This window comes from Danio aesculapii, chromosome 13 (assembly GCF_903798145.1).
Source record: "Danio aesculapii chromosome 13, fDanAes4.1, whole genome shotgun sequence".
NCBI classification, from domain to species: domain Eukaryota; kingdom Metazoa; phylum Chordata; class Actinopteri; order Cypriniformes; family Danionidae; genus Danio; species Danio aesculapii.
This window is the reverse complement of record NC_079447.1, coordinates 20,151,659-20,163,386: the sequence shown is the minus strand read 5'-3', so window position 1 is coordinate 20,163,386 and position 11,728 is coordinate 20,151,659. Positions and strand designations below refer to the sequence as shown.

The window sequence follows — 11,728 nt, the reverse complement described above, 5'->3', positions numbered from 1 at the left end:
TTTGAGACTGTCTTTGTTTCTATTGTTACATTTTTCTCCTTAGATTGTAAATGATTTTTTTCTGATCTTAGTATAGTGGATCTTAGTGTAGTGCTGTATTTATGGATTTATTTACCTAATTCAATCATTTGTATTAATGATTTTATCAAATTTATTATTTAAATTATTTTTGCATTTTCTCCAAACAATCCCTTCAGTACCAGTTAAAAAGTTAATAAATATAAAAATATTGCTTTATTATTAAATGTTTGATATTATTCAAATATTTTTGAATTAATTGACTTTTTCGTTATATTTATTTTTAATAATTACCTATTCTTTTTTAATGATAAGTTTTTCTCAAGTGTAAAATCATCCTCTAGATGGCGACATACATGTTGACTACAATGAATATATTAAATAATTTGCTCATAAAGCCATTTCGTTTTGCGGTTTAATGGCTCGGAGCTGCTGTTTATAAATCGCCAGATATGCGGCTGTGGTCATAATTATTAATAAGAAGATTGGTTTTTCAAACAGGAGCTTCACTCGCGTATTATTGTGCCTCGCCTGTCCTCCTCATAGGTCCTAGTATGGCGAAGGCTTAGCTCATGAATATTAATTCAGTTTTTATTGACGCTGCGTAGAAGCATTCCCGTTGCTGCAACTTGGCTCTTGAATATTAATCAGATAATCGCGGCGCTACTTTAATACCGTCCAATAGCGTTCTAGTGTACTGTGAATATTAATGAGTCAGCTTTACCTCAGTGCGAATCTCAGAATCGCGGTCGGGAAGTAGGAGACGCTGGAAGCAGCGTTTGAGCTCGATTTGTAAAACGGACCGCAAATTTATCCTGGGCACACTGGAATGGAAGAACCGACAGAGGCGCCTTAAATTTGCTTTGGAAAGCTGAAAGAGCCTCATCCATTTCTGACAGCCGGTGAGTAAATCGTTTTGTTCAGCCATATGACGATGTGCGCATCGCGCCTCAATGAGCATCCTGTGCAAATCCCCTCCATTCTGTGTAAAACCTCTTCGCCAAATGAGAAATGCATTAGATCCTGCTTTGATCAACACGTCAATTCATTATCTAAAATTCATTTATTTTTAAGAAAAGTATGGAGAATCTCTTGAAAAAAAGCGCTATTTGCATGTTTGCTTTTAACTATAGTGAAATAATTATATTTGAGAATTGAGGTTTGACCCAGATTGTGCTGTAAATAAACAAACTTCCAATTTAATTATTATACAGACTCTATAATGTACATATAAGTACAGTATTCAAAGAATATTCACGTAATTATAATTCATTTTTCGTATATAGAGTATTTTTATCGAATCAGTTTTATTAAAAATACTTCATTAAGACTGCATTAAGGTGCAGATTCTCATAAATATTTTTATGGCATATTAAAATAAAGGCAAAAAATGTTTATATTATTCTGTCGTATTAGATTGTTATTACGTATTATTATATTGGTTATTGTCAATTTTTCCAATTTTCAGAAAGGTCAGTGATCTTACAGCTCCCAGATTACTTTTAGATAACATAGTTGATTTGCTGCCAGTTATGTGACCCAAGTACATGCAATTTCTGGAAAAAAATGTATATTGGCACCAGCAAAGTATACATGTGTATATATATATTATTGTATCCCTGGCATTTAGCAGGCACCTGAGAATCCCAGAGAGATTTGAAGCATCTAAAAATATTCAGCACCGGAGCACAGCTTGATAGCAAAGGTATTCTTTACAGAGTGTGAGAAACAGTACAGGAGAATAAATAGTGGCTACTTTATCTAGACAGTCTATAACATTTGTTGAAAACTGAAAAAAAAAACATGCATTGTTGGGATGATTGTAGGTATTTCTTGATGGATATGATTACCAATAAGCATCTGATATTGTTAAAGTGGCTTGATGCAGTCCCATAAATCATTGAATTTTCCATTCTGTCTGTTAGCAGATCAAGGTCAGCTATTATTAACTGCCAACATGTGAATGTTTATCATGGACTTTCACTGACCAGCTGTAATGATTGAAATCTGTTCACTCTAAAGCTGAAATTGACTTTAGTGCAGTGACACCGACAGGACTCCAACCAAAGCAAAGTGACACCAAACAAGTCTCTTTTCCACATAAGTAAACAGCTTTGTGATGAGGACAGTCTTTATATAACAATATTTGTGTAGCCTTTTTTTACATTTCTATCTCCTGACTCAAGAAAGGGGTCATTCACCCAAAATTAAAAGTCATTAATTTACTCACTCTCATGCGATCCAAGATGACTTTTCTCCTTCAATAGAATATTTATAGGTGAAACTATGGTCCTTTGTGGTCAACAGCCACTGTTACTTCAAGAGCCTAACAACATATACAGGCAAAATAAAATTCATACTTGTTATTCATAACTTCTGACACAAATGATATGTACAAGAAATACAACATCATTTACAATATTACAACCTGTGTTCAAAACATTTCATTACTTTAGTTCCATTTGTGTTTTTTAAATCTCAAGTACATTATATGAATCTCAAAGCCCCACAGTTTCTTTATGGCTGGGTTCACCATCAGTGAGCATCTGTCATGCTAGTTTTTTTTCTCTCATCGCGTTATATCTAAGCAAGATTGTCCAAATCAATATGTATACTTGGCTTCGATCGTCAGTGAAAGAGCTCTCTGAAACTAAATGCTGCTTTGTTTGCGCATACTATTTGTATGTGTGGAGCACATGTAAAATGAACACTAAATTGTCTGTGAATAAAAATACAGACTGCTGCCACCTGCACATATGAAAAGATACATCCTCTCACGCAGGAGCAGAACATACATTCTCGTTTCAGTTGGCTGTCGTTTATTTGGTGTGTTCGCATGCAGATTTTTAGTCCAAACGAGACTTGGTATTGGCCGGTATAAGAATCTAACGGTATGATACCTTTGATAAAAATATCACGGTTACACAGTATTGTGATTACTGCTCTAAAATATATTCTTTTTAAATGTCTGGGTAAAAACAACAACTTTTTTCCACTTTTAACACAATGGCTGCGTCCCAAATGACATACTTCCATACTATATAGTGCGCTAAAAACAGTATGCGATCCGAGTAGTATGTCTAAATTCATAAAATTAGAAAAACAGTATGCGAGAAGTACCCGGATGACCTACTACTTCCGACTAGATTCTGAAGAGCGCATCCATTGGCTGCTGCGCTATCCCATTATGCACTGTGAAAGAATTTATGAATGGGAATGAAGCGGGACATCACATGATGATGACAAAATGGCATCCGTAGTACTTCCGAGCTAATTCATACTACTCACATTCATACTGTATAGACAGCACTTTTCTATCGGTCGAGTGGTAAATTCAAATGCAGCACCTACTGAGTAGTAGGCAACTTCGGGCGCAGCTAATATTTTATTTTGAGGAGCATATAAAATAGTCCATTAGACTATTAGAGCATTTAAAAAAGGGTCCATTGCATCAGTGGTGTCATAATCTTAAGTCTTTGGAACCTTTCCTTTCCAAACAAGGATCTTAATGGTTGGTATGCACAAAGAAAAAAAATCTTTTAAGAACATAGAATTGGAAAGTCTTTTAGAGAACTAAAAATTGCTCCTTTATGGCATAACTGCAAAAACAACTTTTTGGAAGCTTTTTTTTGCAGGATTAGATTAGTAAGTAGTTTCCCATACATCTGAGAGCTCTTGTCTGTGTCTCTTAGAAAGTGCTGCTGCCTCAATGGAGGACAAGAGGAAGAAAAGAAGTCCCAAAGTGTCTCTTCCCCAGCCCCCTCCTCCACCAATCAACCCTCGAAAGCTCACCGTCCTCCCCGCGAGCAAGAGCGCCACATTCTCTCTGGGCCTACCCCAGCCTCCCTCCCCCAAACCCAGGGGCAAATACAAGAGATCGGTGGGGGCAATGGGTCCATCCAAAGAAGCTCTTGCAGTTCCCGTGGTTCCCCCTAAAAACACAAGGTTTGTGTGCGTCTTCTAAATTTTGGTTTGTATTTGCAATTGACATTTCAGATTGTGTGTTTAATATTGATTGTGTATGTGCCAATGCAGGCCTCACAGAGAGAAGCCCAGAGCTCCTCAGCCTGCTGGTCCGAGCCGAGTGTCCCAGTCGTCCTCACCGCTCCAGCACACGTTTCTCACTGATGTCTCTGATGTGAGAGAGATGGAGGGAGGACTGCTCAACCTGCTCAATGACTTTCACTCGGGAAAACTGCAGGCATTTGGTATGCGTTTTTATTCTGAATCTTTAGTTTAAACTTTTATTAAACTGTCAAACTGAGTGTGCCTCACACAGGTGAGTGGGCTTGACAAACAACCTGTAGAAAACACACTCTTTCATCTCTCTGACACTTTAACCAACACTTGTACCAGTTTTGCACATTTGCACCAGACGAGATCTTGCAAAAAACAAAAACACTTGACAAACCACCTGTAGAAACACTCTTTACTCATCTCTTTCTAAAATGAAAACACTTCCCCCTTACTCTAGTTCCTAATTCTCTGAGCGCTAACAGTTCTTTTGTATAATTAGCACTTCCTGTGTGTAGTGCCTCTTCTTGTTGAATTGCTGAATGTCTCCTCAATTGTAAGTTGCTTTGGACAAAAGCATCAGCTAAATGTCATTCAACTGGTACAGATTGTTGGGCCATTTTTCGTAAAGCCTGGTTTATACTCGATGCGTTCGCTTGAGTGCGCGCAGCGAATGTGAAGTCATAGTGGAGTTAGCAGCGCCGCGTTTGATTTGAGTTGAATATGAAACATGATTATGACATATGATTTTTTTTTTTTTTAGATTTATTTTTGGCCTTTTTGCCTTTATTAAGTGAATAGGACAGTATTTTAGACAGGAAGCGAAGTGGGAGAGAGAGAGGGGGTAGGGACGGGAAATGTCCTCGAGCCGGGATTCGAACTCGGGACGCCCTGAAGTGCTACTGCACCATATGTCAGCGCGCTAACCACTGGGGTATTGCGCCGACCACTTTTTTTGAGATTTTGTCTAAAACAGGTACGCCTGTACAGACATCTTTATGATCCATGATCATAGGGATAACCAGATGATCAATAATTCTTGGCTAGAAATTGTAACAGCCGTGGGAAAGGAGGAAAGTTTTTGTTAAGAAGTTAGGAAAAACCTGAGGGATAAGTTTGTTAAAGCCAAAAGACGCCATGGCAAAAGTGGAGACCCAGGTACACGATTACAGAAATATGTTTTTCTACCATTCATAAGTTTAGCACTGATGTATATATTATTTATTTTAACTTTAAAACAATTTAATAGTTACAAAACTATAATTAAGGAACAAATTATTTCTTTGATAACTGGAAAGGAATATTTGAACCTATCAGTTTACAATATATTGATGGCCTATTTTTCTAGGCTTTATTGGTGATAATGGTCAGGAATGTTGGACCATTATTGCCTTTTTAGCATAAGTATAGGACAGAAACTAGCCAAACAGTAATGTGTTAATATATATATATATATATATATATATATATATATATATATATATATATATATATATATATATATATATATATATATATATATAGATATATGTGTGTGTGTGTGTGTGTGTAGAGCAACCCATGTTCTGTTGTCATTCATATTTGAATAAACTTTAATAGGTAGAACTGTCCGAGATATCAACAAAAGCAAGTGATGCATCAAATTTTGATTAAAAAATCTTGAATGGTTATAAAAATCCTTATAATCATTAAAATAATGTATAAAAATAATTAGTTTTAAAAACTTCAATTATATAAATGATATGATGTAGTTCTAGAAACTTTCTACTTCTCTGTTTATCCGTCTGTCTTCACGGTCAGTTTTTTGACCGCCCCCTGTCGTTTTAAAGAATATCAGCAACAGCGACCGTAACAAGTATAAAAGACTCGTCCATTTTGTTAGTGGAGGTGCACGATGCGGCGCCAGGCAAAAGTATAAAACCAGCATCCAGCATACATCCAGGTGTAATGATGAAAACATATACAAACTGCAGCTTTAGATTTGTATTAAGTTAAAAATCATGAAATATCTCTATACATTAAGTGGCAACCTGCAAATGTCCACCCCCCACCTTGGCATCGGCCCTTTGTACTTGTCTCCACCTAATGCATGCGTCCTTCAGATTTTAGCAGTTAATATTTACATTTCTATGTTTATGATTATTTGTGTTTGCAGGTAAAGTGTGCTCTTTCGAGCAACTAGAGCATGTGAGGGAGATGCAGGAACGTCTGGCTCGGTTGCATTTCAGTCTGGACAGTCATGTGGAGGAGCTGTCTGAAGACCAGAGGAAAAACGCTTCAGATCGCAATCTAGAACACCTGCTTTCTAACGTGAGATGCTACTTTATCTAATTAAATCAACCATCGCTAACAATTAAATCAAGCACATCTCACAAGATAAAATCAAAAGTGTGGTATAGATTAGTGGGATTAATATATCCAATTAATTAGATGAAAATATGCATTGCTTATTTCCAAGTAAATTTGCAGGACTATGTTCATTTACACACAATCAGCACATGAGCTGGTGTTTTGAATTTCTCAGAGCAGATTAGATCACAGTAAATTCTACCCCATCTGAAATCACTACTCACTCACTTATCTGGCATTTGGCAATCCCAATTCATCCCTGTATTTAAAAAGTGATCATAAACCAGCTGTTGTCAACAAATAATTTAGTGTTTAATATGGTTTAATGTTTAAAAATGAAGATATTATGTATTTCTAAATATTAGTATTGCAGTGGAGTACATATTAGTTTTATAATTAGTATAGTCCACCTGTAAAATAAAGTTAGTTGTAAAAAATAAAATTTTACATTAAGACATTGCAATAGTATTTAATAAATAAATATGTATATATACATACATGCATACAGCGGGGAAAATAAGTATTGAACACGTCACCATTTTTCATTTTTCATCAGAATGATGAAGATGAAACTAGGGTGGACATTTCAGCAAGACAATGATCCAAACACAGCCAAGGAAACTCTCAAATGCTTTCAGAGAAAGAAAATCAAGTTGTAGAATGGCCCGGCCAATCACCTGAGCAATTTATGTGACTTTATTCTCCATATGAGAGTTGTCTTTAAGCTGCCATCTTCAAAAAAACTTTTATACAAAGTATTAAATGCGTTTTAGTAATTCAGTACTTTCTCCTTGTGTTATTCCATTGTTGTATATATATATATATATATTATATATATATATATATATATATATATATATATATATATATATATATATATATATATATATATATATATATATATATATATATATATATTATATGTTATTTTTTAGTACTATTGTAATGTCTTACTGTAAAATATTTAATTTTATTTCAACTTTTTAAATAACTCTTATTGTAACTGGAATTTAAGCAGCTATTGTGTAGTAACACTGAGACATTTCTTTCACACACAAATGTATAACCATACATTACACGTGTACTTTAATGGAATCTGGAGTTAATGGATTCTGCTTTTTCACTCTCCTCTGTTCATTCAGTCTGTCTCTCGCACACAAAACTCAAGGACTGGACACAATAATACCCTGTATATAAATACGGGCTTGTGGCTGGATCCTCTATTATCATCCAAATCCAAGTGTCGCTGTCTGACTGAATTCTTTCATCGGCCTGTGAGGGGCTGGACGGTTACTATTGATAGTATTTCCCTTCTAGCTGTCAGCTGAATGCTATGTGGTCCAGAGCACAGCAGATTACAGTGTGTGATTGAGCGGTTCAGTCAGTGTAAAAAGACTGTATGAGGTTGAATCTTATGTTGAGGTCACATTTAGCTTTTTTTTTCTTAAAACCCCTGTTTGCATATCCTTCATACTATCAATGGCTTACTTTTATATTTTTTGATAATTTATGAAATTGATTCTCATTAGATTCTCATAGCTGTACTGCAGTCTTTTTGTGTATTATTTTATAAGCATTAATTAAAGGCAGGACAACAAATACATGATATTTTAACATTTTACAATTAAAACACATACAATACTTATTTATTTATTTAATATTGCTATAGGGTGGCACGGTGTCTCAATGGTTAGCACTGTCACCTCACAGCAAGAAGGTCGCTGGTTTGAGTGCCAGCTGGGTCAGTTGACATTTCTGTGTGGAGTTTGCATGTCCTCCCCGTGTTGGTGTGGGTTTCCTCTGGGTGCTACGGTTTCCCCCACAGTCTAAATACATGCGCTATAGTTGAATGGAATAAACTAAATTGGCCGCAGTGTATGTGTGTGAATGTGAGAGTGTATGGGTATTTCCCATTACTGGGTTTCAGCTGCAAGGTCTGCGTAAAACATGCTGGATAAGTTGGCGGTTCATTCTGCTGTGGTGATCTCTGATTAATAAAGGGACTAAGCCGAAGGAAAATGAATAAATGAAATATTACAATATCCATGTATTTGCATATTATTTTTTAGAATAAAAACTGAATGTATAAATGCCTTTAAATATAAATTAAATGTCACAATTTAAAATATGGTTTCCAAGAGGAATTTACAAAAGCTTATAGGTGTTTAATTGAATCAACAATGAAAGCAAATGAAATGTTTTTATGCAAATGTCAGTTTTGAAAAAGGACACCACACAAATCAGCTTAGGTTGTTTTTGGGTTTGTTTGTTTTTTGGCAACGTACAGGCTGAATTTTAAAAGAGCTTCAGGGTTTTGTTGTTTTTAGAAATTTGGTGCTATCCTGTTTCTGAAAGCTCAGCTTAGATAAATCTTTTTAAAGCAGCAAAAATATTGATTTTTTAATGCATCTCTCTGTGTTTTTCCCTCTTTTTAGCTGGAAGAGTTGAGCACCTCAATGTATCCTTTCATACTATGGTTTGTACACGTACAAATATATTTTGTATAATTGACCTTATCTCAGATTTTCTGCACTCTATTAATAAAAAAAGTCTAATTCTATAATAATAAAAGTGATTGTTGACTAAACGTATTTATAACCTTAATCAACAAAAATATTAAGTGAAAATGAATAAAATAAGTAAAAAAATGTCCAAGCTTTTGTGTTTATTAAGAGAGGTTTTATGTTACAGCTGAGCACTTTCAGCAAAAGCAGGGATTGAGTTTCTCAAAACATCTTAGATCACTTGTGTCCTAATGGATGCCTAATGGATTTATGTGTTATATCTGCATAAAGAATGCTTTCTGAGTCAGCATTTCTGTATGTAATAAGATCTTGTGCATTAGCAGTGCATCTCTCCTTAATGTGGTTTATCCAGACAGAAACTGCATCTGGCAGAAAATCAAGACTTACCCAAGACCTCCAACACCTGAAGCAGAAAAACAAACACTGTGCAAACCAAAGCCCGATTTACCATGGCTACAACTCAGCTGCGAGTTAATGAGCGCCGTCATTGTGATCTGTTTCTAATGCAATGCTAAGCAGCATCAAAGCACATTCTCCATGTGAGCGAAATTCAGCTGCAAAGAGGCACTGTCAGAATATTTTGATTGTAGCAGATAAATATGAAGAATTCCAGTGATTTTGAGCCAATTGTGATCACCTTAACCTGCTCTATTAAGAGTCACACTTGTGTTGTTCACTGTCAAAATGGAGTAGAAATAATAGTGCTATTTTTATTAAATTATTGCGCTATACTTTATGACAATAATGTTGTTAGTTCTTTAGTATTTGAGAAGGTTTCACACTGTAAAAATGTTTTGTGTTGGGACAACATGAAGGAATTAAGTTACCTTATTAGTTTTTACAAATTTAAGTGAATTGAACGTAAAACAAAATAAGTAGTTTGAACAAACAGCAAACATAATTTTTTTGAGTGCACATTGCTGTGATTGCAGCTCGATCTATGGTTGCGGATAGGGGAAAATCCAATCCAGATGACCTCAACAGTCGAGGTTGGGGAAATGCAACTGTTTTTAAAAATATAGATACATTTGGCTAAAAAAAGTGGCTAATTCATACAAATTTACACATATGAAAACGAATGGTTTTCAAAAGGAGGAGGGCCCCCAACCCTACCCCTCATTTAGGGGTGAACAAATTGTACTTAAATGTACGAATGAATAGGAATAAATTAATAAACACGAATTAACTACTAATTTAGAAAGTTACAAATTGCTGTAAGATTGAGTTGAAGATTCACATAAAAATGTCAGGACCATTTATTTCAAATTATATATATTTTTTATAGTGTTTATGTTAAAAGTAAAAAAATAGAGGGATACTTAAGTACTTGAAATCTATTGGAAACAACCTAATTAAATAAATATGGTAAATTTTTTTTTAATTGTCAGTTTTTACATTATTACAATGTAAAACATTATTACACACCCCAAAACAATTCTCTCTATTTGAGTTTTTGCTATTTTGTATGGTGGTCAACACAAGTGTAACTATTTTCACAACTGTAGCATGTGAATTTTTTGCATTCACAAGCAAGTGCCACAAAAGTCACAAAGATTTGTAACATTCCAGTAAAATTATGAATTTACTTTTTTTTTTTGTCTAAAATGGCCAAGGACCTCCAGAGGTCAAAGACTTTATGAGCGGATTTCAGATATTCATTCATCACTGGTAAGGTTTGACTTATTTAAAAAAGAAAAGAAGTAAAAATAAATAAATCTGGGGTCTAGAATTATCGCATTCTTCAAAAAATGTGAATGAGAAGGCTAACATTTATAATATCAGTCAATCAGCACATACACACTAGGATTTTATGTAGTATTTGATCAGTGTTTTCTGCAGTGATGTGGTATCAGCTGTGGAGGAGCTCTAAACTCACTCAGGACTGTTTGAGATCATGGATCTTAGTGCCTCTTCTTCAATGTCCAGATTACATTGATTGTTTGACCGTAAAGTCTTCATGAGACTCTCCAAATGATGGTAATGGACCTTTTTTGTAGATGTTTGTACATTGAAATAGACATATAACTTATACAGAGTTTTGGATATAGCTTAATGTTGTTGATCTATAGGAACAATTATGATAGAAGTTGTTTGTTATTCTCGATGGCACTGATGGATACAGTATTTGTGTGTTATCTTTGTACAAAACTAAACTGAAAGCATAATGGTGATCATGCATTTGAAATGTCAGGTTGTCATCCAGTAGATTTGGGGAATTATATATGACCTGATTCTATTTCTTAATGTGGCACAGGATTGTACGCTGTAAAAAAATGTTCATAAATTAACAACTTTTTTTTCATTTATGCTTTTGAATTACATTATGGAACCTTGATTCTTCCTCTAAGAACTTTTGTTGTTGAAAAAGTTTGAAAACGTGACTTATATTGACAGTTTTAATAGTTTGAAGTCAAATATTGCCTGAGTTGGGGTTGTAAATTACGGTACAAAAACCTGGTAAAAAACTGCCTGTACTTTTTGTTATTTTACTATTTTAATTATCTATTTATACCCTGCAGACACATGACGTCATATTGACGTTGTACCCCAATGTCGTGGGGAGGTTGTATTTTGTTTGAAAATGAAAATCGGGTTGACATCAGAACCCAGCGTCAGGCCATTATTGGATGTCAAAATAACATTGTCCTTGGACAATCCTCCAAACCATCCTGCTGATAAAAACAGCTTAAACCAGGCTGGAAACTGACCAGCTAAAACCAGCTTGACCAGCCTGGTTTAAGGCTAGGCTGGTTAAGCTGCTTTTAGCTGGTCATCTCCCAGCCTGACCAGATAAGACCAGGCTGAAATTGGCAATATCCAGC

At 35.0% G+C, this 11,728-nt stretch overlaps 1 protein-coding gene across 1 annotated transcript; it reads left to right on the top strand.

Moving 5' to 3' along the window:
• Positions 1 to 764: 764 nt before the first annotated feature.
• ccdc28b (coiled-coil domain containing 28B) lies at positions 765 to 10,154 on the top strand. Its single transcript, XM_056470281.1, has 6 exons — positions 765 to 920; positions 3,711 to 3,963; positions 4,054 to 4,226; positions 6,188 to 6,342; positions 8,817 to 8,839; positions 9,259 to 10,154. Exons 2-6 carry the CDS (start codon positions 3,728 to 3,730, stop codon positions 9,311 to 9,313), a joined length of 642 nt encoding a protein of 213 aa, XP_056326256.1. The 5' UTR covers positions 765 to 920; positions 3,711 to 3,727; the 3' UTR covers positions 9,314 to 10,154.
• The last annotated feature ends 1,574 nt before the right edge of the window (positions 10,155 to 11,728 follow it).

Excerpts from the sequence above, each read along its gene's own strand:
- ccdc28b (XM_056470281.1), top strand. The coding sequence starts at position 3,728 with ATGGAGGACAAGAGGAAGAAAAGAAGTCCCAAAGTGTCTCTTCCCCAG. Across the intron at positions 4,227-6,187 it reads GGGAAAACTGCAGGCATTTG|GTAAAGTGTGCTCTTTCGAG; the intron begins GTATGCGTTTTT and ends TTGTGTTTGCAG. Across the intron at positions 8,840-9,258 it reads GAAGAGTTGAGCACCTCAAT|ACAGAAACTGCATCTGGCAG; the intron begins GTATCCTTTCAT and ends TGGTTTATCCAG.